At 40.5% G+C, this 26838-nt stretch overlaps 1 protein-coding gene and 1 long non-coding RNA gene across 6 annotated transcripts in view; one reads left to right on the top strand and one right to left on the bottom strand.

The window, feature by feature from the left end:
* The window catches only part of RNF150 (ring finger protein 150), a 285048-nt gene that overhangs the window by 221012 nt on the left and 37198 nt on the right, over positions 1-26838 (top strand). The window contains exons 5-7 of one of the 3 annotated variants that reach the window (XR_004053457.1): positions 8303-8399; positions 14542-14752; positions 15970-16027. Coding sequence is in view for 2 of the 3 variants with exons in the window: in XM_010355930.2 (XP_010354232.1) it covers positions 8303-8399; positions 14542-14752; positions 15970-15977 (316 nt within the window). In the remaining variant the exon portion in view is untranslated. Of the gene's footprint in view, positions 1-8302; positions 8400-14541; positions 14753-15969; positions 16137-26838 lie in introns of those variants that run through there. The other 2 variants (XM_010355930.2, XM_010355929.2) reach the window with 2 other exon arrangements.
* Positions 21013-26838, bottom strand: part of LOC115893469 — an 89271-nt gene continuing 83445 nt past the window's right edge. For all 3 annotated transcript variants that reach the window (XR_004053458.1, XR_004053460.1, XR_004053461.1), the window contains 2 exons: positions 25993-26063; positions 21013-22008 (listed from right to left, as the gene is read on the bottom strand). This is a non-coding gene — a long non-coding RNA (uncharacterized LOC115893469). The remainder of the gene's footprint in view (positions 22009-25992; positions 26064-26838) is intronic.

The raw sequence follows: 26838 nt of genomic DNA, 5'->3' as shown, positions 1-26838 counted from the left end.
AAAGCACTCTACTCTTCACAAAGCACTTTTGCATATAATGTCTAATTTTAGCTCAGACCAGCCTATAATATACATAGGACAGGTATCAATTATTGCCCCTTTATTTTCCTGAAAGAAAACCTTAATTCAAAGAAGTTGGTCCCAGGACCCAAAGTAAAGCCAGATTTTCTGACTTCTGGGCCAGCGCTGTATCATTGGCTATGGAGTTGACACCATAGCCACACTTATCCCTGCTCAGGGAGGATGCCCTGCTGTACTTTCATACCTCCAGGGATATAATTTTGACTAAAAAATCTGCTTCAGAAACCCCCTCTCACTCTAAGCAAAATGTCTAAACACCTCAAGGAAACTAAATCAAATTTAGCCAAGTTTTAAGAATTTTAACTTCCTCTGTATGTTCTCTGGATATTACTTTCCAAACTTGTTACTGTGAGCCTGGAAAGAAAACAGCCTTTTCACAGAAGGACAGTGCTTATGCAGTGAGCAACAATTTACTTTACTGCATTTTTTTTTTCTTTTTTGCTCTATCAGATGGAACTGCTATATTTGCTTGCCAAAACAAAGTTATTATGTTTTTAACTACAGCCAGAATATGGTTACTACTGGTTCTATGTTCAACTCTTTTTTTCCGTTTTCTTTTTTAAAAAATGATGTTTTTAGGCTGGACACAGTAGCTCACACCTATAATTCCAGCACTTTGGGAAGCCAAGGTGGTGGGTCACCTGAGATCAGGAGTTCCAGACCAGCCTGGCCAATGTGGCAAAACCCTGTCTCTACAAAAATACAAAAATTAGACAAGCATGGTGGTGTGTACCTATAGTCCTAGCTACTTGGGAGGCTAATGCAGGAGAAACACTTGAACCTGGGAGGCGGAGGTGGCAGTGAGCCAAGATCACGCCACTGCACTGTCCAGCCTGGGTAATACAGTGAGACTCCGTCTCCAAATAAATAAATAAACAAATTTAAAAAATAAATAAATAAAAATGTTCTTAAGTAATTGGTCCAACCATTTCAGGTCAAGCCCGTTAGCAGAATTATCCCCACAGTGTGGCACTAGGTGAGTGGGATTGAGTATATGGTGGGACGAGACTGGTGTCTGCTTACTTGACTTAATCAACACCACATAGCAAGTGGTGACTAGATCATCCCCATTAGAAGGACTTCCTGTATAGGAATCATAGACAGATGGAAAAGTACAGAAGGAAATAGCTTAATGATGCGAAGTTCACCATCACAAAGAACAGGGAAAAGTATGACTCAAGTCCATGATTATTTTCTTCACCATTCATACCTCTTTCCTGTGCAGTCCATCTAGATTATTTCAGAATGTTGATTTAGAATCATATTTTCCAACTTCATTTTCTGTTCGTCCACTTAACATAGCCTACATTTCAACCCATACATGTCATGATACAGGTTGAGTATCCTTTAACTCAAAACGCCTGGGACCAGAAGTGTTCCACATCTCAAATTGTGGAATATTTGCATTATACTTACCAGTAATCACCCCTTATCTAGAAATCCAAAATCCAGAATGCTGCAGTGAGCATTTCCTTTGAGCACCATTTTGGAACTCAAAATTTTCCAGATTTTAGAGCATTTCAGAGTTTGGGTTTTCAGACGAGGGAAACTCAACTTGTGCTTCTTCTATATGTTAATTCATGTAAATCCCTTCTTTTTGAATTTCTTTCCTCCACTGTAAACGCTTCAAAGTTCTTCCCACACTTTAGGCTGTACAAAAGGCCTTACTGTATCCCATAGCCTTTTAATTTCTTCACAAACTTCTCCCTTTGCTGAATTCAGTAGCAGTTTTATTTGTATTTATGACCTGTCACTGTGCATGTTACACCAACATCATTTAAAATAGTTAATATTACTATTATTCCCTGAACACTAACTAATGAAGCACTTTACAAACAAGCATTTAACCCTTACGACAGCCTCCATAAGGTTTTTACTAGTCAGGATAGGCTAAGCTTTGATGCAGTAACAACAACAAACCCAACTCTCAGTGGCTTAACACAGCAAGGATTTCTCACGCATGCTTTGTGTCCACTGTGTGTCAGCAGAGGGTATCTACTCATGGCAGTCAGGCTGACAAAGCAGTTACTATCTCAAACATTGTTAATTGATAGGTCAGCAATTAAATGCCATGACCTGAAGTGAAATCTGTCATTTCTCTTTATAATTTATCTGCCAGAATGAGTCACATGGCCATAGCCACCACCAAGAGAGCTTGTCATCTCCCCATGTGCTGGAGAGATGGAGAGCTGATGTACTGGATGACAGTATTGGGTGCCTCAGATAGGTGCTCTTGTTATCCTCATTTTATCAGTGAAGAAACTAAGGCTCAGAGAGGCTAAGCTGGAGCAAAGAAATACACTGGGAAAGAATAAAGGTTTGAATACCTCCAACTACCCCCCTTACCTGTGACAGCTGGAGGAAGGGGTGAGGAGTATAGAGTGGGCAAAAATACTGACTGTCAGTTGGAGTTTGAATCCTAGCTCTGCAGCTGACTAGCTCTTTGGATAATTCACTTTAATGAGCTTCAGCCTTCTCTTCCATAAGACAGAAATAATAATTTCTACTTCATAGGGCTTTTGTGATTTAATTATGTATGTAACATGCCTGGTACATAGTAGGGATACAATAACTGGTAGATACTGTCAGCATTCATTAATTACTGACATTAATGTCAGTGTTCATTAATTAAAAATTCACTCTTTACTGACAGTTTTGCAAATAAGATTCAGAGCTTCTGCAGAAACATTTCAGGTATGCATAGAAGTACTAGGTATCTTTTTAAAATAATTCATGTTGCCTGGAGTATGGGATTCTCAGGTACCTGAGTGATTCACATTTTTTATTAACCACTTCACTAAGGAGAATGAGACAGCTTGCATTGTTGCCAAAGGAAAACCACAGGGTCCTAATCTCACTTGCAGGGTGTTAGGGTCCAACGGTGCCTACAAAAGTGAACAAGATGGAAAAGACAGGACAGCCTTTTCTCTCTCCTGCTGGGAAAAAAAAATGTCATTAAATTGGGGAGGGAATCACACATATAGGTGAAAGAACAGCAGAAAACAAGAATCAATAGATGTGGAAATTAGTTTAGCTTGGTTTGTCATTACTGCCAAAAAGTGTGAAAACTTATTATTCATCATCATCTCTGCATCATTATGCAGTTGTCTGCATCCTCTTTTGTCGGGTGTTTGAAGAACTCTTTTTAAAATGTTTGCTTCCCTTTGGTGAATGAGGAAAGAAAACAGTTTTGGCCAACTCTTTGTTGTATTTCCAATTTGTCGGGATTATTAAGAGATGGATTATCTTGTCTTCCACATGTCCTTTCTCACTCAGCACTTGTTAAACCATGGGAAGGTTCACTGCTATCCTGTGAATCCTGCAAAAAAGATGAGATGGACTTTGCCTTGAAGATGTTTACTAACTGGTGCATTTCACTAAACTCCAGATCCTTTCCCTATCCTTTTGTTTATTTATTTAGTCTGTTGACTTTTACTTTTCTTTCCACTTAGGAAGAAAAATACTGTTTTCCAATCCCAGTTATAAGGATAAAGTTTTCATATTTGATGGTCAATATGGTACCAAAAAGAAATGTATGTGAGTTAATAATAAGCCTGACTGCCCTATGTGGCATTTCAGCAGCTTTTCTTTTTTGCCCTTAGTTCTCCCTCTGATTTTTTAAAAATTTGTAGTTATTTGCTTTCCATGTTAGGAAGGTTACACAAAAGAGTAGAAATCATAGTAATCACGTATCTTAAAAATAAGATGAAATGACAGTGGTATTAATAAGATTTGTGGTAGTTTACAATTAAGGAGTACCAGGACTTACATTGTAAGCTTTATGGGTATTATTTCTCTCCCCTGCCCCCCGCTTCTCTTGCCCCCCACACCCCAAACACACACAGAGACTCATTCATTCATGAAGCCCATACCTGTAAGACAAAATTTCACTGATGAGGAGCTGAATCTTAGATAGCTAAGGTAGCCTGCCTAGGACAGACAAAAAAAAAAAAAAACCAGCAGATCCAGGAGTGCAACCTTTCTACGGCCTTTCCATTGTCCTTAACAGTGAATCGCTAAATGACTGTGGTGCTGCCTTGAAGGGCAGGGCCTTGTCTTATTCATCTTTGTACCCAGCTCTCAGCACAGAATAGAATGGAACAAGGGGGTGACGTAACCAGTGCTATATTTTAGGAAGATAAATCTGGCAACAATGAGTAGGATGAAGAGAACAAGAAAAGACTGGCATCGTGGAGAGCAGTTTCGATGCCATTGAAGTGATACGGAGAAAAAGATGATGAGCCAATGCAGCAGGGAGCCGTGCTGAGAGAAGAAAAGTCGCCAATATAACAGAGATTCAGGAAGAGTGCATGAATGAGACTTGACCATGTGGAGGCAGGGAGGAGTGCTAGGTCCTTGGGTAAATAAATATCTGTTCATGCAGCAAATGTTTCTTGAGCATCAGCTGTGTGTTGGGAACTATTCTAGGTCCCGGAGATACAAAAGCGAATTGAGCAAACCAGAATTTTATTCTCCTACAGCTTATGTCCTAATTGGAAGGATATGTTGGTCAGGATTCTCCAGAGAAACAGAACCAGCAGAAGATATATAGAAATGGAGATATAGATACAGGTTGAAATTTCAAGGAATTGGCTTATGTGATTGTAAGATCTGGCAAGCCTGAAGTCTGCAGGACAGGCCTATAAGCTGGAAACTCTTGGCAGGAGCTAATGCTATAGTCTTGAGTACAATTTCTTCTCAGAGGAACCTCAGAGTTGGTTAGTTAATGGGTTGGTTGGTTGGTGGGTTGGTTGGTTGGTGCGTTGGTTGGTTGGTTGGTTGGTTGGTTGGTTGGTTGGTTGGTTTTGAGGCGAAGTCTTGCCCTGTCACCCAGGCAGGAGTGCAGTGGCGTGATCTTGGCTCACTGCAACCTCTGCCTCCCAGGTTCGAGCAATTCTCCCATGTCAGCATCCCAAGTAGCTGTAATTACAGGCACACACCACCACACCCAGCTAGTTTTTGCATTTTTGGCAGAGACAGGGTTTCACCATGTTGGCTAGGCTGGTCTCGAACTCCTGAACTCAAGTGATTTGCCTGCCTTGGCCTCCCAAAGTGCTAGGATTACAGGCATGAGCCACTGCGCCCAACCAAAACCTCAGCTGTGCTCTTAAGATAGTTCAGATGATTGCATGAGGCCCACCCAGATTATTGAGGATAATTCCCTTTATTTAAGGTCAACTGATTGTAGATATTAACCACATCTACAAAATGTCTTCATAGCGACATCTTGACTTGTGTCAATTGAATGACTGTACTACAGTCTCGCCAAATTGACACATAAAGCTAAGCATCCAGGGAGGGTGTAAGAATGACCAGTGCATACAAATAACTGAGGGTGTTTGGGAACAACGACCAGTGTCTGTGGATCAGAGACTCTGGGGAAGGCTTTTCTGCTGTAGTGGATACTTCTCCATCCTACAGACAGGCCACTGAGACTTGGGGATGTTAATCATCTTATTTGAGTGCTAAAATGGCTAATGAATGGCCCTGCTGTCATTCTGACTCAGCCCATGTACAGAAAACAGCAGAGCCCTGCCTCCAGGGAATGATCAAAGGACCAGAGTGTTTGACTTCTTCCCAGGAGCAACACCAGTTGGTGAGCAAGTTCAAATTAGGAACTTGAGCATCAGCTGTGTGCCAGGAACTAGGGATCCTGGAGATGCAGCAGTGAATCAAGCAAACAAGGATTTTGCTCTCATAGAGAGCAAATCCTCCACTGTAATTGGAGGATATATTGGTCAGGAGTCTCCAGAGAATTAGAACCAGCAGGAAATATGTAGGAATAGAAATAAAGATACAGAGCATAGATCCTGAACATAGGGAGGTCAAAATTCCTTTTTGGAAGTGCGAGGAAAGGAATGGCTTTATCCAGCTTGGATGCCAGACACCCCCTTCTCCTTGCTCCCCCTTCCTCCCTGGGCTCTTGAATGAGCCATTCACCCTTCTTCCACCTCCCCTTCCCCTCTATGTAAACCATGACCCACATAGCCCTTCAGTTTCAGCTTTGTCACTTTGTTAGGGAGCCCTTCCCTGAACACCCCAACTAGGATAAATCTCCCAGTTATAAGCCCCTCCTCGCCAGACTCCCTTTTCTTCTAATGTAATACTTAACACTGTTGTCACTAAGTACTTTATTCTATATTATTTTATTAATGTCTGCCTCTCCTGCTGTGCTTCCTGAGGGAAGGAGCCAAATCACCATTGTGCTGATTCTCTGTGTTAAGCACAGTTCTTAGTATATACTACTTGTTGCATGAATGCACAGATAAAGGAGGGAATGGATGAGTGAATGAAATATACTGCTTCCAAGTAGTATGTATTAGTCTGTTCTCACACTGCTCTAAAGAAATACCTGAGACTGGGTAATTTATAAAGAAAATAGGGTTAGGCCAGTCACAGTGGCTCATGCCTGTAATTCCAGCACTTTGAGAGGCTGAGGTGGGCAGATCACTTGAGGTCAGGAGTTCAGGATCAGCCTGGCCAACATGGCAAAACCCCATCTCTACTGAAAATACAAAAACTGGCCAGGCGTGGTGGCAGGCACCTGTAATCCCAGCTGCTTGGGAGGCTGAGGTATAAGAATCACTTGAACCTGGGAGGTAGAGGTTGAAGTGAGCTGAGATCACACCACTGCACTCCAGCCTGAGCAGCAGAGCAAACCTCCAAAAAAAAGGTTTAATTGGCTCACGTTTCCATAGGCTATAGAAAGCATGATGCTGGCATCTGCTGGGCTTCTGGGGAGGCCTCAGGAAACTTACAATCATGGCGGAAGGCAAAGAGGGAGCCAGCACTTCACAAGGCTGGAGCAGAAGGAAGCGGGGTGGGGAGGTGCCACACACTTTTAAACAACCAGATCTCTTGAGAAATCACTATCACAAGAACAGCACCAAGAGGGAAATCACGATCCAATCACCTCCCACCAGGCCCCACCTCCAACACTGGAGATTACAATTCAACATGGTATTTGGGCAGGGACACAGACCCAAACCATATCATAGTAAATCTGCAGGGCATCTTAAACAATAATCTGGAAACATAATAATACATCCTTATTGCTACAGTCCTTTCTTCTAATCCCCAATCTGATCATATCCTGTATGCAGCCAATCTCATCTTTGGCATTTGAGTTCTTCTAATTTCAGTTTAAAAGGTAGAACTTCCCTGAACTCTTTTCTAATTTGGAGGTACTTTTTAAGCATTTGAGCCCAACACAAAGCAAATGAGGTTTTCAGAACTGTTAAAACAAAAGGAGGTGCAAGTGAGAGAACAGAGTAGAAATATTCAAGAACAGTGTTCCATGGCAGAGGGGTGACAGGCAGGGGGTACAGAAAGGGAGTCAGGCATGCATGGAATGTCCTAAGGAAGTCCTCATGCTTAAAACAGATAGTTCTTTCTCTTCTTACCCCAGGCAGGAAATTCTGACTACTTCTGCCTGTGGTCTGGAGTCTTGGGAGTTAGAAGAAAAGCTTCTGACTCAAGGAGTTCCTGAAATCTCTGAGTGGACCCTTTCAAGCCAAGTTCAGAGAAAGTTCAGTTAGGAAGCCCTCCTATAGCCACCAAATGCCCCCTTCTGCCACAAAGACAAAAGCTAGTAACGACTGGCACATGGGAATGACCATGTAGTTGAGTGAATGAACTGCACAGATATGACGGCTACCCACATGAAACCCCAGAGTCTTTTACTCTGGCTTTTGATTTGACAATCAGAAGCCAAAACAACTTAAAATGGCATTGGTGTTACTGAATGCTTCCAGGAGTTCTTTTGCCCTTTTGTGTTAGATCCCAAATATTAATGGAAATCAGCCTTTACGCTGCAGTTGTCTACTGACTGTGGGAAAAGAAATTCTGCGTATTTTTTTAAAGTAGCATCAGTCAAGTCATCCTACAAGGTGTGTACAAGTTTCCCCACTTGCATTTTTTTCATTAGAGCTTCTTCCTATTGAGAAAGAGAAAAATCTCTGTTTCTGCATTCTCTACATTTTCTGAAACTTGGAAGCCTCCATTGCAAATTATATAGGACAGTCTTGGGATCCAGACAGACTTTGACTATATCACCACAGGGTATAACAGGAAACACTTTGGTCCACAAGTTAGGGATGGATGTTTGAGTCTTGACTCTGCCACTGAGCAATTGCGTGGCCTTGGATGAGTCCCTGGGCCATGGTGGACTAGGTAGTCTCTGCAGTTATCGCCGCTCTAAGATGTATGGTTCTCATTGCAGGCATCTTTTCCACAAGTCCTGTGTTGACCCCTGGCTTCTAGATCATCGCACCTGTCCCATGTGCAAGATGAACATTCTTAAAGCCCTAGGGATCCCGGTAAGCACAGCACAGCCTACAGCATCATAATGTCTGTCTTTCTGCGTTGCCCCCAAAGCAGGGAGAAAACACTATACTTGGATGTTCTGTGTCCCCTCAGTCACACATAGCAATCACATCATCTTACAAGGCTCCAGGAGAACTCCTATGTCTGAAAGCATTTCTCCCCTCACTTTTTCTCTGAGGACATCCCAACCTTTCACCATGTCCATTGTATTTGTCTGTGAGTCAAGGTATCACTTGTGCAGCTCATTGGCTTCTCTTCTGGGCTGCAGCATGGAGGGCAGGTGGGATGGCAGCAGACACACCCCGGACCAGTTGCACACTGAGCACCTCTGGCATCATCATCACGCCTGTTCGGCCATCAGGGAGATCCATAAGCCATGCTTTGCCCCACAATCACCTGGGTTTCAGAGGGAGCGAGCACCTCCCAGCAATGCGAGGGGAGGACAGAGGCTGAGAGTCAGGCTCAGAGCCTCATCTCAACTCAGATCTCTGTGGAGACTTTGAGTGAACAGGAAACCAGAGCCAGAGCTACTTAATGCTAGTACTTAGTTCTTAATTTAACGGGTTCCCCGAGTTAACTCCCCCAGAGACTAAATGTTTTCTAAAGTTTAGTCTCTCCCCTGTACAAAGAGAATCAGCCAGCTGGCTTGATGTTCCAGGGAGACTTTCCCAGGACTGTATCAAGTGAAGCCTGCAAACTGGTGGGTGGTGAGACACCAGCTGCTATATGTTCTCCCCTCTCAGCGATGAGGGCAGGAAGCAAGGCAGGCCACCAAATCCAAGGACTACACTGAGAGATGTGAGAAACCATACGGTGCTGTGTAGAAGTCAGACAAACAAAATGCCTATACCAGCTCCCCCTCAGCCCCTCCAGTTTGCTGCCACCTGCCTATCGTCACTCCTCACTGCTAATGGCAGAGAATAAAGAGAATGTTAATAGTCTCAAGATGTCACTGAAGAAGGATCAGATCCCATATCAAAGGTTTACTTTAATGCCAGAGGCCTCATTATCTTAGGAATATCAGAGTAGCTCTGCTGGAAAGGGCACACGTGAAGCATTATGAGGACATGCATTAGCTGAACTTTCTACCCTATGCCAGCTGCCTCCATGCCTGCTGTATGACTTCCATGGTTGATACTCTGAACACAAATCAACTTGTATGACTGTACCTTTAAGCTAGATTTTAAAGATAATGCATTAAATTTTCAGACCAGTTATAAATGCATAATGCGTTCATGATGAAAATCAATTACAGGGAATACGAAACATCAGTAAAAACCCAACAGCTCTGCCAGATACTGGTGACTTAGAAAGCTGAGTTCAATTTTTGTACTCTTCACATTTCTGTCTGTAACTGAGTCTTTAAGGGGAGGGGGAAATGTGTGTATGTGTGTCTGTGGTCTCCAAAATCTTTAGTATCCTCACAGTTCTCACAGTGAAACAGAGACAGTTGCATCCTTTGATGTGTTCCTGTTGTTCAGGGTATTTTTAGAAATATTAAGTGCGAATCCCACTGCTCTCTGGTAAGGACAATGGAACCTAACAAGCATCCATCATTGAATTTTGTACTGAAGAGTATTTGACTCCAGACTTTTTCAGTGGTGGTATAACTTCTGCAGAAGCTACTTGTAAATAAGTTGCAAATATCGCTGTTAATTATTTTTAGAAGAATTATTGGGTGGCCTTTTCTCTTATTTCCAAGATTAATAACATTTTAACTTTTTGCATTTGGGCATTCTGGCCATGGTTTGATGCCTACTAAGTTTGGACAGGATTTTACTTAGCACAATGAACTGTCAGAAAAATAAACATCAATAGCATCTTTTGGATTTGGTAAAGATTTTTAAAGGCCAGCTGAACAAGAACATTATACACATCCAAGCCTGCCCCCATGAAACAGAACATCCTCCCTGAAGAAAAAGGCACTTTTGTGCTACTTCTCACAAAGCACGAAGGCATCCATGGATACCTTCTGTGCCTCCCAACCGTTTTCTGTTTTTCTCCTAGGGAATGACAAAGTCAGGATCTAGGAGGAATTTTGGATTTTGTTCCCCTTCATCCTTCTACCATTGGGTAGCACTATGTCTTAATTATATCAACAAGATGACTTCCATTTCACTGGGCAAGCTCACAGCCTTCTCAATTAGAAAAGACTTCCTATATCAAACTGAAACCCTTTTTATGCAGCTTAAACAAACTATCTATAATTTTCCTATGTTCCATGTATTCCATTTCTTCTTCTTCAAAGAAAATTGAAAAGAGCTTGTCACTCTCTGATAACTGATGTCTGTTGATGCTTCATCTCTTAATTCTTTACATATGCTAAGTGCTCAATAAATGTCTATGGAGTTACAGCCCTTCAGAGCCTTGAAGGCTGCCAGTTACACCATCATATTTTATGAATTTCATCCTGATTCTCCTTTGAATAGTGTCAGCTCACAAACAACTTGGTTGTAATCCTGATCTAGTGTATTCAAATACAGGTGGCATATTGTTTTTGGTTTTTGGTTTTGGTTTTGTTGTTTTAACAGAGTGTCCTTGTATCTACCCATGGTATAAGACAAATAAATTGAAAGTCAGAAACTGAGGATGTTATTTTGTAAGTGATTTCTCTACAATGAAAATGAGAGCACAGTTCACTGATCACGCAATTCCTAAAACAATAGGTATCATTTTCTATTATATTTTGCCAAGGGAAATATAATACTGAATGCAAAGAGTGGGAAGTCCTTTATTATCAGAAGCATTTTGATCTACATTACGGTGCTTCTCCCTCCATTCTATCCAGTCAGGTCTAGGTCTATCTTGGTAGAATGACAGAATACAGTTTCAGCGAATCTTCCTCTAAGGTACCATATAACCTGGGACTTTCATATGCCAGCAACCACCTTCTATCACTATTATCCTGATAGGAATAGGCTGATGATTTTTATTGAATGCAAAATCCTGTATAACTGGTGTATTCACAAGATTCTATTTAGCAGTTGCTTTATTAGAGGGGTTTCCCATGCTAACTTGAATTTAAATACCTGTGCAGTTTTCACTTGCAGATAGCATTTGACATCTTGTTTTAAATTTTATGATTGTGTCTTCTCTTAAAGGTATGTAGATTTGGTTTCTTTTTAAAGTATTATTCCATTTGATGAACCATGTAGAGTGGATGTAATCTGTGAGGTTCTGTAAAGTTGGTCTATTAAATATTATATCTAAGCCAAATTATTTGTGCTTGCTACCATTGACAGTTTCGCTGTGCTAATTAGCTCTTTTGCCCTCTACCCACTCTGTTAAATATAGCACGATTCCTACTATTCCACAAAATGAAGAACAAAAAAAACTACATCAAAATTAAGAAAATATACAAAGAACAATACCAACAGCTAGATCAACATTTTGAAAAATATGTCCATTATTATTGCATATGATTACATTTAAGTATTTATGGCCAAAAAAACAACCTGCACAGTACCCTCTCTGTGAAATCTTAAAACCACCCCCCCATAGTTGGTTTTGTTTAATAAACACCTGTATACGGCATATCTTTGAATAAAACTTTACAGTTTTTCAAGTATTTTCTCAAATCCTCCCTTAATTGATTTAGGGCAGATATTAACATGCCCAAGTTTCCAGGGCAGAAATCTGAGATTCAGATCAAATTTCCAAGTCAACATTTACTGAGCACCTACTCGTTGTCAGTGGCACTAGGTAGGGGCTTGGAGTCCAAAGTCAGCAGAGTGTGGTTGCTTCACTTTACAATGTCTGGGGACTAGCAGAGGGAGATCAGCACATTAACTAATAGCCATATAGCATGGGAGAAGTACCTTATAAAGTGCTTCCAGGATCAAAGATGCCTTCCTGGGAGGGAACATGCCTTAGAAAAGGGGACAGTGGACCTGAGAATTAAAGGGTGATTAGGAATTCACCAGGACCCAACTTGAGACCTTGGGATAGGAAAAAGAGGGTGATTGGGTGAAATGTCATCCTGAGCACGGGGACAATATAAGCTACAGTGTTGAGAGGAGAGAATGTATGGTGTGCTCCATGTCTCCAAAGGGTGAAGGTGAGGTCAGAAAAGTAGGCTGGGGCCAGACTCTAGAGCATCTGCCTCTGTCCTACCAGGGAGCATGTAATTCCTTCCTTGGGAGAAAACAAGAAACATACCTGTAGTGGTTTTGTTTTTTGTTTGTTTGCTTGTTTGTTTGTTTTGTTTTGTTTTTTTGAGACAGAGTCTTGCTCTGTCACCAGGCTAGGGTGCAGTGGGGCGATCTTGGCTTACTGCAACCTCCACCTCCCAGGTTCAAGCGATTCCCCCGCCTCAGCCTCCCGAGTAGCTGGGACTACAGGTGCATGCCACCACACCCGGCTAATTTTTTATATTTTAGCAGAGACGGGGTTTCACCATGTTGGTCAGGTTGGTCTCCATCTCCTGACCTCATGATCTGCCCACCTCAGCCTCCCAAAGTGCTGGGATTACAGACATGAGCCACCGTGCCCAGCCCATGGTGTTTTTTTTTGTTTTATTTTGTTTTTAAAGAATGCTCTGATGAGAGAGTGCAGACTGAAATAAACTGGAGAAGAGATTGTAAGTAGATAGGGAAACTGGTAATGGGAAGAGAATGTTCATAAACCCACTTGCTCATGTCCAATGTCAATCTGTAAATTTAGTAAATTTAGTGAATTGGTTATTCTATGAATCGACTTTTGACAAATTGAGTTTCAGTGAATTGGCTCCCTTCCAATACAGCTAGAGAGGGCAAAAAGAAGAAAGAATACAGGACAGAAATGAATGAGCTGAATTTGATGGATTTATGGAATGGTAGAGTTATCCAGCTGACTGTTAGGACACAGGTGTGGAGCTCAGGAGACTGGCATTACACAGCTAAGAGCAGAACACCAGGACAAGAGCCCAGCACTTTGCATTTCTAGCTTTGTGTTCCCTAGGAGTTGTAGGTTTTCTGTTCTGATGAACTTGGAAAACAACAGCCATTATGATGTTAATTCAATCATTGTGAATCCAGGGTTCTCTTCCCCTAATCCTGACCATCATGTTCTGCCTACTTTGGGAGTCTAAAACCATGTAATTATCATCCTTCAAGACAAAGCCGAAGTTCAGACCAGAGCAAAACAAATTAACAGCTATTCTTAATACTGCTTAAGACAATATTCCTCCACCACCACCTTTTAAACATAATTTTGAGTTTGTGTAGAGACAGAACAACTGAAAGTCATTTGAAAAGCTGTTTGTGAAAGAGATAGAAATATATTCATTTTTACTTCAAACCAGCAGAACTGAGACAAAAGAGTAAAACTTGCAAAGCGTAAGATTTTGCCCAATAATAATAGAGTCCAACAATGCTCTGACCAACACAGAGTGCCTTGCAAAGCAGAGAGCTCCCATTGCTATGTTCTTCAAGGGAAGCTGTCAATGATATTGAAGAGGAAAGTGTCCTGTAACCAATGGGCAATTGAACAAGGGGGTCTCACCCTAGTCTTATGATTCTAAGAATTTAATTTAGAGGATTTGACAAATGTATGATCAATACCATATTAAGGACATAGGGATGTTTTTCTATAGCTGGCTTTAGGCTTATGTTTTTCTTAAATGTAGCCTTACCCTGTGCTTTGTGTGTGTTTGAGGGTATGTATGAATCTTTAATGAACAAACCATAATGACTCAGATTCTATCCTCCCTCCCACTCTCATATCATTAGTATATTTGTAAACAACACATGAGTTTTAAGGGATAATGATCAGGCTACCAGCTATATTCTAGGTGTGGCATAAATAATACTATATGGAAGGAAGTGCCTTCATTGTAAATAAATTTCACATACTCCCCCTAAGTAATTATTTAAATGTAGAGATTTTGCTTATCTTGAATTAAAACTTTAATTTTTAGCCTAAAAATTAAAAAGGAATCTTTTCAATCTAAAATGAACCTTTAGAAAGGAAATTTTGGAAGATCTTTTTATGTTAATCTTACAGAAGCTATATGTAGAATGTTTTTAAATAAAGTGACTCAAGACGTAAACAATAAAGAAGTTAATTTTTTCATGGAGACAGAATCTTTAGGCTATAGACATTTACTCTCTAAGTGGATGGCATGTACTGAGAACAGATCCTTTTCTACCCCATCAGCCCAATGCCGACTGCATGGACGACTTGCCCACTGACTTCGAGGGCTCTCTGGGAGGTCCACCCACCAACCAGATCACAGGCGCAAGCGACACAACAGTGAATGAAAGCTCAGTCACTTTGGACCCTGCTGTCCGGACTGTGGGAGCCTTGCAGGTGGTCCAGGATACAGACCCCACCCCCCAGGAGGGAGAAGTCATCTTTACTACTAACAGTGAGTTCTGCCATACTTAAAGTGACATAGCCAGAAGGGCTGTTGCCTTGTAGGAATTGGATCAAAATACCTTTCCTCAAGAAGAAAAAAATATTGAATGAGTGCATCATTGCTAGGTTCATCCGTTATAACTGCCAGTTGTTAGAAGAACTGCCCTTCCTAGAGCCAGCAGGGCAGACAGCCCACCTGGCTGTGTGTGCCCATGCTCCATCCTGCCCACACACTGACACCAGGGCTCACACATCACAGCAGTGCACACTCTCCATGTCCACTTCCCATGGTACCTGAGGCACATAGGGTCATGGATCTGGAGCCTCTCAGACTGGAGGGCAGGTGAGGGGAGCAACTACAAGGGGTGCTCAGCAGGACTGGGATAGGGCACAACCACACCCACTCATGTGCTCATGCTCGCATGTGTGTACACACATGCACTGGAGCCCCCTGAGTGTGCATGCGACTGTATGAACTAGTCTGGACCACACGCAGGAGACTGCTTTCCTTGTTGCTGTAGGATGTGGATGTGAATAGCATCCCTTTAGATGGCCATATTTGCAAGAGACACTAAACCCCTGTGCACAGTGGCCCTGCATACTAAAATACCTTCTGGGTATTTTCCCCCATCTCCTACATAGACAGTCACTAAATGCTGTTCTGTTTGATGGTAGTTTTCATAAAAATATTAAATTATGTATATTAGCATCAAGATTGAGGTAAACATCTAAAGTACCTACTATTCAGTCTAAGGTAAGAGATAAAAGCTTCAGGAGTTCTAAGAAAATCAGATGCAAATTAGCTCAGGTTTAAGGTTAAAAGAGTGAGTGGATATTGCAATTTTTAAACAAAGTGTATTTCTTTCTCTTGATAGAAGTAACCTATTCACTGTAGAAATTTGGAAATGTAGAAAAGCAGATTGAAGCATTTGGGGATATTTTCTTTGAAGTTGGTCTTTTTTTTACATATTTGGGATTTTTATAAAATTTATGAAAGCATGCTAAAATGTAAAGATAAGTATTTTTCTGATGAAAAAACTTCATTGTTGAAAAATTGAAAGAAAAAGAAAAGACTAACAAAGAATGAAAAAAATCACTGAGGGCTCTGCTACTTGGAAACAATCACTCTTAACCTTTTGGTTTATTTCCTGATCATCTTTTATTATATAGTTGAGATGATCCCATGGGATTTGAATATTGAATATTGTAACTATACCATTTTTACAGGACCTTGACAGAAGGTGACTTGAAGAGGAGTTTGGTGAGAAATATCTGCACATGCAAGGTTTACTAGTTTTTGATAAATAGGACCTTTACCTTGAGAAACTTGACTTTTACAGATATAAAGATCTCAGTATTGAAATGTTGACCATTAGGCATTTAAAAGCCATTAAAGATGGATTTTGATCCCTTTGTTTTGAAGGTTTAGACAGGTGCAGCCCAATATTAATATAATGCAAGTCATACATGTAATTTAAATTTTTCTATGGCCACACTAAAACATTAAAAAATAAATGAAGTTCATTTTAATAATATATTTTTACTTAACCCTGTATATCCAAAATATTTTACATTTTTTGGTACTCAGTCTTCAGAATCTGCTGTGTATTTTATTTACACTTATATAACATTTCAGAATGTTTTTAAATAAAGTGGCTCAAGAAGTAAACAGTAAAGAAATTAATTTTTTATTGAGACAAAATATTGTCTCCAATATTAAAACTATTGAGATAATATTTAAAACTATTAAGACAATATAAACTTATATTTATCTTCAAAATTAAAACTATTGAGACACTATAAAACTAATTTATCTAGCTACTTTTGAAATGCTTAGTAATCACATACGGCTAGTTGCTACCATATTGGAGTGCATAGATCTAGAATCCTAGTACTTTAAATGAAAGAGAACGTTAAAGGTCATTTGATTCTTACCAAAATATACTACTAATTTTTGTCATGAGAAAATTATGCCCCAGAGGACTAAATGTCTGACTAAGGTCAAATAGTAAGTTCTCTTTTTGGTGTACCAGGTGGTCTCAAAATTTTTCCATTTATTGGACATCTTTGGTTACCATCACACATATGGCCATAAGTGATCTTAGTGAAATATATTGGAAGGTCTGATAAAATTTTGCCAGCAGTTGAAAAACATGTAAGGCATGAGCATGCTTTTGAGAACAAAAAATTTTTTAAAGGATCATTATCTTTGCAAAAGAATGACCATTTGATTTTCAAGAGAAGATATTTGTCAGATTCCTTATTTTGAAGAGTGGCTACATACTTCATACATTTTAGTAAAGCCAAGATGACAAATGAAAAAGCATTTTAATTTAATGTGGGTTAAATAACATCCAAAATAAAAAATATGTAAATATATTGTGGGTTAAAATACTTCAAAAAATAGAAAATTATGATCTATATCCATGTAATTTGTAATCCCTAAACTGTTTTTACGTAAAATAGACTCAGAGTGTTTAGTTCATAGCGACCATTCTGTAGGTGTTTATTGAATGACTTGAGGTAAACGTGTTCAATCTAAGCTTGAAATAGAGACCTTCTGTTCATAACAGAAGAAAAGAATGCCAGGCAATTTCAAAGGAAACTACTGGTAAAGATGGCATAAAGAAATAAGAGTGGTATGACAATACCTACAGTCAGAAGACTGATGGCATATATGAATATGGCTATCGGTTTCTTAGTATAGAAACTAAATTTTCTCACGAAATGTTTTCCCTAAACCATTTATTTCTGGTTAGTTTTATTTATTAGGATTTCTCAGAATTTTACAAACATGAACACTCTGGTTATTTGTTAATGGTTTATGCCGTTAACTAAGTGGCTATAATTCCTTAGGAGAAAAAGCCTCTGCTCTGTACAGATTTTTTTAATTGCCTAGTGACATACTCAAATAAAAATTTAATAAATGAACAAACACAAATGTATAACTAAATGAGTCAAAAGATTCAAGTTTTCATCAACATTATTGTACTCAACTCTAATGCTATTCAAAAATCATGAGGAGATAGACATAAGTTAGTTGGATATACAATATTGCTATAAATTGCAAATAAATAACCCAGTGGAGGTTGGACATGACTTTTCTTCAAATTATTCTTTCGCCTCCTCACATCTCCACAGACCCAGGAAATTACTAGAAAGGAAGAAATAGCAGCAGCTAAGAAATACGCTGTACCTATTACATACCAGGCACCCTTTTAAGCCTTTTTCATATATTAGCTCACCACAACCCTATGAGGTAAATAGTATTTTTATCTTCATCTTACGGATGCAGAAATGGAGGCATAGAGAGATTAATGTCACTGATCCAAGGTCATAAGTGACAGGTGGGGCTGGAACTCACTGGGCCACTGGCCCCAGAGCCCAGGCTTAGCGACACTATGCTCAGAGACAGAACGGGGGCGGGGGGGGGGGCGGAATTAACACAGTTGCCTACTCACTTCCCATTTAGTTTATCTGTTCAGTTCTTCCGTTTTTCTAAATCTCTTAAAAGATCAAAAATTTGTTTACTTCCTACTTATACTCTCATTCCAACCTCTATTCTTTCTTTCCTGGCCCATGTGCAACAGATCAAATGCATGTCAAAGTCATTTCAGCACTCATGGAGCAAAGATGTAGACCAGATTGCCTTCAGAGTGAAAGTGGAAAAATCTAGCATTAAAGGATCATCTTCAGCTCGCAGGGGGAAAAAAAAAAATGAAAAACATTTGCAGAGCCAAAGAAATTCAAACTTGTTGCAAGTCTGACATTGGAAGAAAGATGTTTTTAAGTACATATTTTTAATGTTTCTGACATTTCATCTTTTAAAACCTCACATGGCAGTCCTAGAACAGCGTTTCTCCTCCACCTTCATGTGAGTGGTCATTTGTATGAACGCCCACACGTCACTCACTGGTCTTTGTCTGTAGGCCTGATCATGCCAAAAACACACTTTGCCTTTAACTTCTCAAGCTCAAGCTGCAGATTGTTGGATTTGCTTCCACAGGGGAAAAAAGTTCCTTAGAACCAAAGGAAAACACAGCGAAACAGACAGCCCTGTATGTTTGGAGACTGAAGAGAGAAGCTAGAGAAAGACAGAAAAGATGACTTTATTACACCTTCTTAAAAACGTTGAGTGCCACTCCACATCTTGGGGGGATCTGAAACCTTCCTGTGATTTTTCAAGGAGGTTGTTGACATCGCCATTCATTTCTTTATTCCCCTTACTGAGTCACTACATAAGTCCTCTAGCACTGTCTGCAGATCGTTACCCACTTGGCCCTTCTTCCATCTCAGACTAGAGGGAACCAACTGTTGGCCCATGGAGGGTGGGAATGGCAGAATCAAGATATGGCACATCTGCCCATACATTCTGAAAAGCACTTGGCATGATGTGTCTGGCCAAGAGACCTGGTCTTCAAACTTTCAGAAGGAAGCAGTACACATGAATTAATGTAAAGGCTAAAACTTGGCCAGTTGAAATGAAAAATGATATGGATTTCCTCTGGGAAATTTTCCTTTGCTAACTTCCCATCAACTCTGATCCTTGGGGAAAGAGGAGTGTATCTAACGTGTTGAACGGACAGTCATCCCTTGATACCCACAGGGAATTCATTCCAATGATACCCCCTTTCCCCCAAAGATACCAAAATCTGAGGATGTTCAAGTTCCTTACATAAAATGTTATAATATTTGCATATCCTCCATACTTTTAAATCACCTCTTGATACTTATAAGACCTAATATTATAGTTGTTCTAGCATATTGACTTTTTATTTGGATTTTTTTGTTGTTGTATTATTTTATTATTCTTTTTCCTTGAATATTTTTGAGCCATGGTGGGTGGTAGACCCAAGGCTCAGGCAGATGTGGGGGACCATTCGAAATGCATCTTTATTTTTGCTACATTGACACTTAAAATGTATTGAGTGGTTGTCAGAGTTCCTTGCCCCTGGATGAAAATTCTAGCAGACCCAAGATTTTTCTGCCTACTCTTGGGTAACTGATAGTTCTAAGAGTACCTTTAAATTCTAAGAGTCCCTTTAAGTTGCAAACACAGACCCCCAAAAAATTTTTTTTTCTGCTGGGCACTGTCCCTTGTATTTCCTACAACTTGGGACAGATGGGTCTCTCTTGCTTACTCATGAGCATCCTGCGCACCCAGGAGTCCATTTTCAGCCTCTGTCTCCTAATGTCTCCTCACCTCTTCAGGAGCTCCTTTTGGGTAGGGCCCACATTAACCCCATTCACCTCTAGGACACTCATACATCACCTGCCCTGACGATCCTCTTCCAGGATGACAGCAGTCTCCAGCCTTTGACCCCACGAAGGTCTTGGGCCGCCTCTCAAGGTTGTAGGCAGGAAGGAGACTGAGTTCACGAAAGTTTGAGACATTTTTGCTGAGTCCAACCTACAGGTAACATATTTCAAAATCTTGTTGAGGATTCCCTTGCAGCAACCCCTCACAGGCCTGGGATTGGAACATGCCCCTTCTCCACCCCTTTCATTAGAGGAGCAGGATTCAGCATGACATCGCTCTGTCTGTTGACAATTTCTTTACCAATTACCCCATCTTCTTTTCCTCCTTTTCCATTTTTATTGCCTCAAAATGGGTGATGGGGTCAAGAATTACCGAACAGGTTCCCCTTTATACATTTCATTGCACATCTGGCAATGGGGCACAGAGCAGAGCGATGGGTAGGGGAGGGAGAGTCTGTCTCCTGCTTCTTTGTTATTCACGTCGCTTCAGTAGAAACTGAGGCAGAAAGAGTCCCATGAAAGTGCAAGAGAATTAACTCCTAAACGTCTTGATGGTTTTCAACTAAGGAGCACATTCTTAGCCACTATCTCTACTAAACTACAGGCCCTTAAATGGGTTAGCCTTTTTGGGGGGAAAAAAATACATATATATGTATATATATTCACATACATATATATATATATGCGAATACTTTTCAAAATGCACTTACAAGACAAAATTGTTAAAGCACAGCTGAAGCTACAGCACAGAGAAAAGTGGTTTTCATGCCAGCTCTGACACCTACCACTGCAAAACACCCAGGAGCTTTCCAGGGACACATACTCCAACTCATTATAGGAAAAACTTCCAAAGAGTTCATTTGGTGGTTTGTGTTTAGTCTGCAAGGATTTGCTTTCTCTAATTTGGGGAACTCAATATAAACTTCTCTATGGGATTCATTGCTCCCAAAGATGCATTCTCTTAAAATAAGGCCAGAAATGACATTTATTCTTTATATTTTTTAAGTTCCAAGTTTATTGAGGGACCAATTGATGAAGTATTTAGAACATCTGTATTCAAAACTTGTAAATGCCTGTAGACCTGCTCTGACCACAGCCCAAACAGCAAAACAAGAGAAAGAATGTGCATTCAGGACTTTTTCAGGGAACCTCTGTAAATCAAGACAACTGAGACAAAAAGGGAGAGTTGGCATAAATTTCACATTTCTGTTTCACACGTGCAGCTACACGTTTTTGCATTTGCAGAACAGCAATGTCCAGGTTTTATGTGACTACAGAATATACTGGTGCCCTCAGAAATAAACACATTTAAATCAACCATTCCAGTATTGATGAGGGAGTTGCAAGAGTGAGTAGCCATGTTTGCTTTTTTGATTTGCATTAAAGCCTGAAATGGCGAAGTCTCTGTTCTTGACTATGGATAAATATGCCAGCTGGAACCAACCAGGAGAATGATCTCCCTTGGTGCCTATAAGATTCACATTAGCCCTGGAAAGATGATTGCTTTGATTTGTGAGGACATTCCATTGTGGCAGGCAAGAGAATTAGCCAGCCATTTTAAGATTTTAGGCCCCACTGTCATCTCCCCTTCAGGAAATAGTTAAGCCACAGTGACTACTTCTATATAAAACAAAGCATTTGCAGATTGTAACATTACTCCAGACAGTCATTTCCATGACTCTTAACGTGCCAGGTCCCTGGAGCAACATCACCCCCTTACTTCTGAGCCCTCTAGCTCACCAGCTCCATGGCAGCTTCACGAGAGACACAGCTGTTCTGAAAAGCAAAGATCTCTGCAATAAACAAATGCCTCCATCGTCAAGCTTTGCAGATGGCAACTATCCAATCCATGATCCACAGGGTTTTCCACGATAACATTTCTCCTCCATTGAAAACACTTGCCAATCCAAGAAAGCCCACTGAAGGAGAGACTGCCAGGCCTTTCCTGTTTTGTGTGCCTGCTACTTCTGACAGGGAGGGTTGAGAATCTGCAGATTCACAAACAGCCTGTAAGAGAATCAATCAATTTAGACCACAGATATATTGCCACTTGGAGCATTCAGCCTGAGTATGACACAACCACTCACCCAGAAGAAACTTGTCTTCCTGAACTGAAGTAACTCAGCCAACAGATTAAATCCATTCATTCATTGCTAGAAGATTGTCTCATATGCCCTGAGTTATTCATTGATAGCACCATCTCCAATGGATTAATTCCTCACAATGGTGTCTTGCTTTTGACATGGCTCAGCAGCTGTTACCAGCATGAGCCGGGCAAAGGGCTTGGGGGACAGACCTGCAGTTTACCAGACAGTGACACACTGTGCATGCATCTCAGCAGTGAGGCAGCAGCTGATGGCAGGAAACACTACTAGCAGGTCAGCACTTTTTCAGTGTCTGAGGAGGGTCTCGTGTAAATAAGATAACATTTCTGTTTGCATTTCAATTCTAAGCAAATCATGGGGAAGTGCCATCATTCAGAGATTAAGAAAGCAGGAGCAGCTGAAAATGCCTCTTGGCTCCCATAAGAACTGGCTTTGAAAATTCAGAGTCTGAGGGTTCTGTAAGTCAAAATATTTCAGAAGTGAAATTCACTGGTTCAGAAGAAAGGAACGTGTCACTATTAGAACATCATTGGACCTACTTGAGGTAAGCTGATATCACGGAAACACCACTAGCCAGAGGCAGGAAATTTAGGGTCTTAGTCCTGGTTTGGCCTCCAGTTAGCTGTGTGACCTTGAACAAGTCACTTACCCTTTCTGCAGTTCTGTTAGGTGATTTCTGAGATCCTTTTCAGGCCCCTAGCACCATGATTAAAGTTAGAACGCCTGTCTTAGCGCCTTTCCAAGTCTCACTAGAAAGGTTCAAGGTCTTGCATCCTCACTTACAAGCCCTTCTCACCATCTTTCTCCTTCCGGCACCGCTGAGCCAACCTAGCAAGGAACTGTGCCCTCAGCTTTCTCCCTGCGCCACATTCTTCAGACTAGTGAAGGTCATTGTGAGATCCAGCATCTGCCTATCTGCATTTCAGATGAATGGCTGAGAAGACAGCGGGTGGAGGAGGCTGGAACAGCAGCACAGTTGGCCTCTGTCCACAGCTGTAGCCTGGTCTCCTTCTGGGATTCCTATATGCAGTGGACCCTGTCTCCAAACATCACGGTCCTCGGCTCCCAAAATGCTGTTAAACAGTATTCACCTGGTTCTTATACAGACTTTAGTGTAAATTTTAACAATAATAGTTATGATAGCAGGTTATTTAAGCCAAAATGTTATGTAGAAATAAATATTGAAAATTTAAATTTGATCTGAAAATTAAATTTAAAAAATAAGTAAAAAACAAAAAGGTCTGTGGACATGCCATCAAATGACGACTTCACTAGTTCAGCACGCACTTTGCTTTAACATCCCCTGCAAAAACGTGCTTCTTACTACAGTGAAAATTATGCCTTTGCATGGTATACTTGGCTTCAGAAAATGTGTACCAAATTGTAAAGAGCGTTTCCTTTTTACATGCTATATTTGCATTACACCAGCATATAGGTTCATTTTATAAGTTAGTGACTTTCATTTTTACAGTAAAATTACTTCCCAGTTCTCAGGCTAATAACTTGCAGCTACCCTATATTTTTTCCTTGCTATTGGCCTCCTTAGTGAAACAATCACCAACCCTGTTCATTATGCTTTTTAAATATCTCTCCATGTGCCATTTCCCTCTGCCACTACTATAATTCAAGCCCTTATCAGCTCTTATCTCCCTGTATCTGGTCCTACCATCCTCCAGTCTGTGCTCATCCTGCTTCCTGGGTAATCATTCATAGAAATCTGTTTTTGTCAGTGTTTTGCTCCAAACATTTTTATTATCTATGGGTTACAATCTCCATCTGCCTAATCTAACAAAATCATTAAGCATTTGGCCTCTGCATCTTTCTCCCTGACTCTTCACCACTCCCATCTGGTTCTTTACACAGAAGCATTTTAAGCCACTTGTGGTTCCAGGTACACTGTCCTCCCATGCTGTCTCTCCACCTGCCAAATTCTATGTATCCTTCAAGCACATCTCATCTGCTGTATTCTCTGAGATATTTTCTCTGCTCCTCCAAGCAGAATCTGGTGTTTCTTTTACAATTATCTACTTTCAAATAGCTGTCTCTGATACAATTTCTTGAGAAATCGCCAGTTACTCCCTTAAATTTATAGATCCTCAAAAGCTTGAACTGTGTGACTTTTTACCTTTATGTTCTAAAACCCAGCACAGTCTATGGCATACAGTTAGATTTAGTTGGATGAGTAAATGAATATGTTGAATTTTAAGAGAAACCAACAACAGTAATGAAAGGTAAAGGAGAATGTATTGCGATGTATATTTATATTTTGGCTGCTAATGAAAATAATAAATATATTTTCCAATGATATTCAGGCTGGACCAAGGCACTAGCAAACAATTCTCTGTACAGCCAGTTTCTCCGGAACAACGGTGTGACCCTACCCCTGTGTGAAAGAGGAGCACAGTGTTAAATTGGTCCCCCATCACAAGAGGAGAGGGAGACTAATGCCTTGTAGAAATGGACTGACGATTTATTATTTATCGTTATTGGTATTGTACTATGCAGCAGAAATGAAATTAAAAGCATCAGAGAGAGATGAAATAGCGGAAACAGCAGCAAAGGAAAATGTCACGGAGAAAGATTCTAACATCTAACTGTGCATAAATTTCTGCACATGCCCTGCTAATGTCATAAAACCAAATGCCCAGAAACCACTGAAGACTTAAATGCAGCTTTTCATTTTTGTTTTATACCATCTACACGACCCTTACTATTTTATATTAACCCATGATAAATAAAGATGACCCTACTGTGAGATAATATAGGTTTCAAAAAACTGCATGACTTTGGAGTCAGACAGATCTGGACTCAAATCTTGGTCCGGCCACTTACTTACTAGCTGTCACCAATTCACTTAATATCTCTGGGCTCCAGTTTCCTCTTCATGAAAATTGTCAAAATAGAACCTACCTCATAGGTTTGTTGTAAAGATTAAATGAATCAATATATATATAAAGTTCCTAGCTTGGTGCCTGACACTTAAGAAATTATAAATGTTACTTCTCTCCCCACCCCACACACCACCTCTTCATGAGAATGATATTGGTCAGACATGCCATGGTATATATATTGATGAAATTGAAATTTCTAGATATAAAAATGTTTGCAGTATATCTTTGTCAGTTTCCAAGATGTAGTGTCGAGGTCTGAGAGCTCTAGATTGTATCCTAAACCATCTGCTTGTGGGAATGAAAACTGACATCACCTTGCTCTTCTTCAGTTACCACAACTACTTTAGTTCCTGAGCAGAATGGCTTGATTGCTTGTAGTTATTTATCTTTTTCTCTAATTGATCATTTGGGTGTTACTGAGTTACTAGCTATAGTCTTTATGACCATGATCTCATATAAAAGTATGAGTGTCCTTACAACTTTATTTCCAGAGAAACCTCTGAGGTTATCAGCATCATCACTAGTTAGTGTCAATTCCTAGAAAGTTGTAATTATGCCCTTTCTACACATGACTCTGTATTGGTTATATTCAACAGATAGTGGCCCTGCCAGTAACCTTAGTGCTTTGAGCATAATGACCTGTAGACAACTGCTCTATGAATAAAGCAGCAATTTCAGATTTCTAGGTCTTCATGATCTTTTTGTGTTTACAGGTTGAACCTCAGGGGACAACTTGGGAGAAAAATTTTGGAAATATCCACGCTATTAGGTTGGTGCAAAATAAATTGCGGTCATGGCAGAAACCGCAGTTTCTTTTGCACCAACCTAATCTCCAAGTTTGCAGCAAATGGGACACACACACACAGAGAGAGAGAGAGAGAGAGAGAGAGAGAGAGAGAGAGAGAGAGAGGGAGAGAGAGAGAGAGAGAGAGAGAGAGAGAGAGAGAAACCTACTAAGATACCTTTTAAAATACAGAAATATTTAACTCACTCACCAGCTTCTTCTGTGGTGATCCTCACTGCAAGTTTCTCCCCGCCTTTGAGGAAAATTTTTCAGGGAAAACTTCTGGAGAAAAGAAAATATATTGCAGCTCAAGTGATTTAACCAGACTCTCCTCCCCACATCTCTCCAGGACACAATTGTGGTTATCAGTTAGGACACCCTTCATTTTGTTTGGATAATATGGAGCGTGCAAGAATGCTTAGAAGACAGTTCTTCCTCCTCGCTCCATAGGCTTCCCAAGGAACACACACCAGGACACCAGGATGAGAGTCAAGCCAGGTTCCCTGTGCACACACATACACACGCATACACTCACGCACACACATGCACACACACACCACCACCAGTCTCCAGCCTTGGCTTATCATTCAGAATGACTGGATAGAGTTCAGTGTAGAATTAGATGTCTAGAAATTTCCAGGATTATTCTAGGCAGAGGTATCAAACTGGTGCCACCTGTGACTCTGCCTGCCTACATATGAAATGTGTTTTGTCTTCAGAATGCTTCTGATAAAGTTCAGTGAGGAGCCCACATTTAAATTTGGCAAGGTTTTACATAGAAACCTGAATTTTCAATTTGGAAAAGCTGGAAGCTGCAGCAATCCTGGGCCACATTTCCTTATGGTGACACTTGGTTCAGCCTTTTTGAGGCAAAGCACGTCCTCTGCAGCTCACTGCAGCCTTGCAATCCCAAATTTATGGACAGTTTCAGGGCAGCAGTACTTCTTTCACACACAGTGCTAAGATCAATGTTTTGAATGTTCCTATTAGATCTCATTTAAAAAAAAAAAACAAACCCTATTAGTAGAATCATACAGGGAAACAATATGTATGCCTA

Source organism: Rhinopithecus roxellana, chromosome 2 (assembly GCF_007565055.1).
Source record: "Rhinopithecus roxellana isolate Shanxi Qingling chromosome 2, ASM756505v1, whole genome shotgun sequence".
Lineage (NCBI taxonomy): Eukaryota > Metazoa > Chordata > Mammalia > Primates > Cercopithecidae > Rhinopithecus > Rhinopithecus roxellana.
The sequence above is the reverse complement of the archived record's forward strand: the minus strand, read 5'-3'. Positions and strand labels throughout refer to the sequence as shown.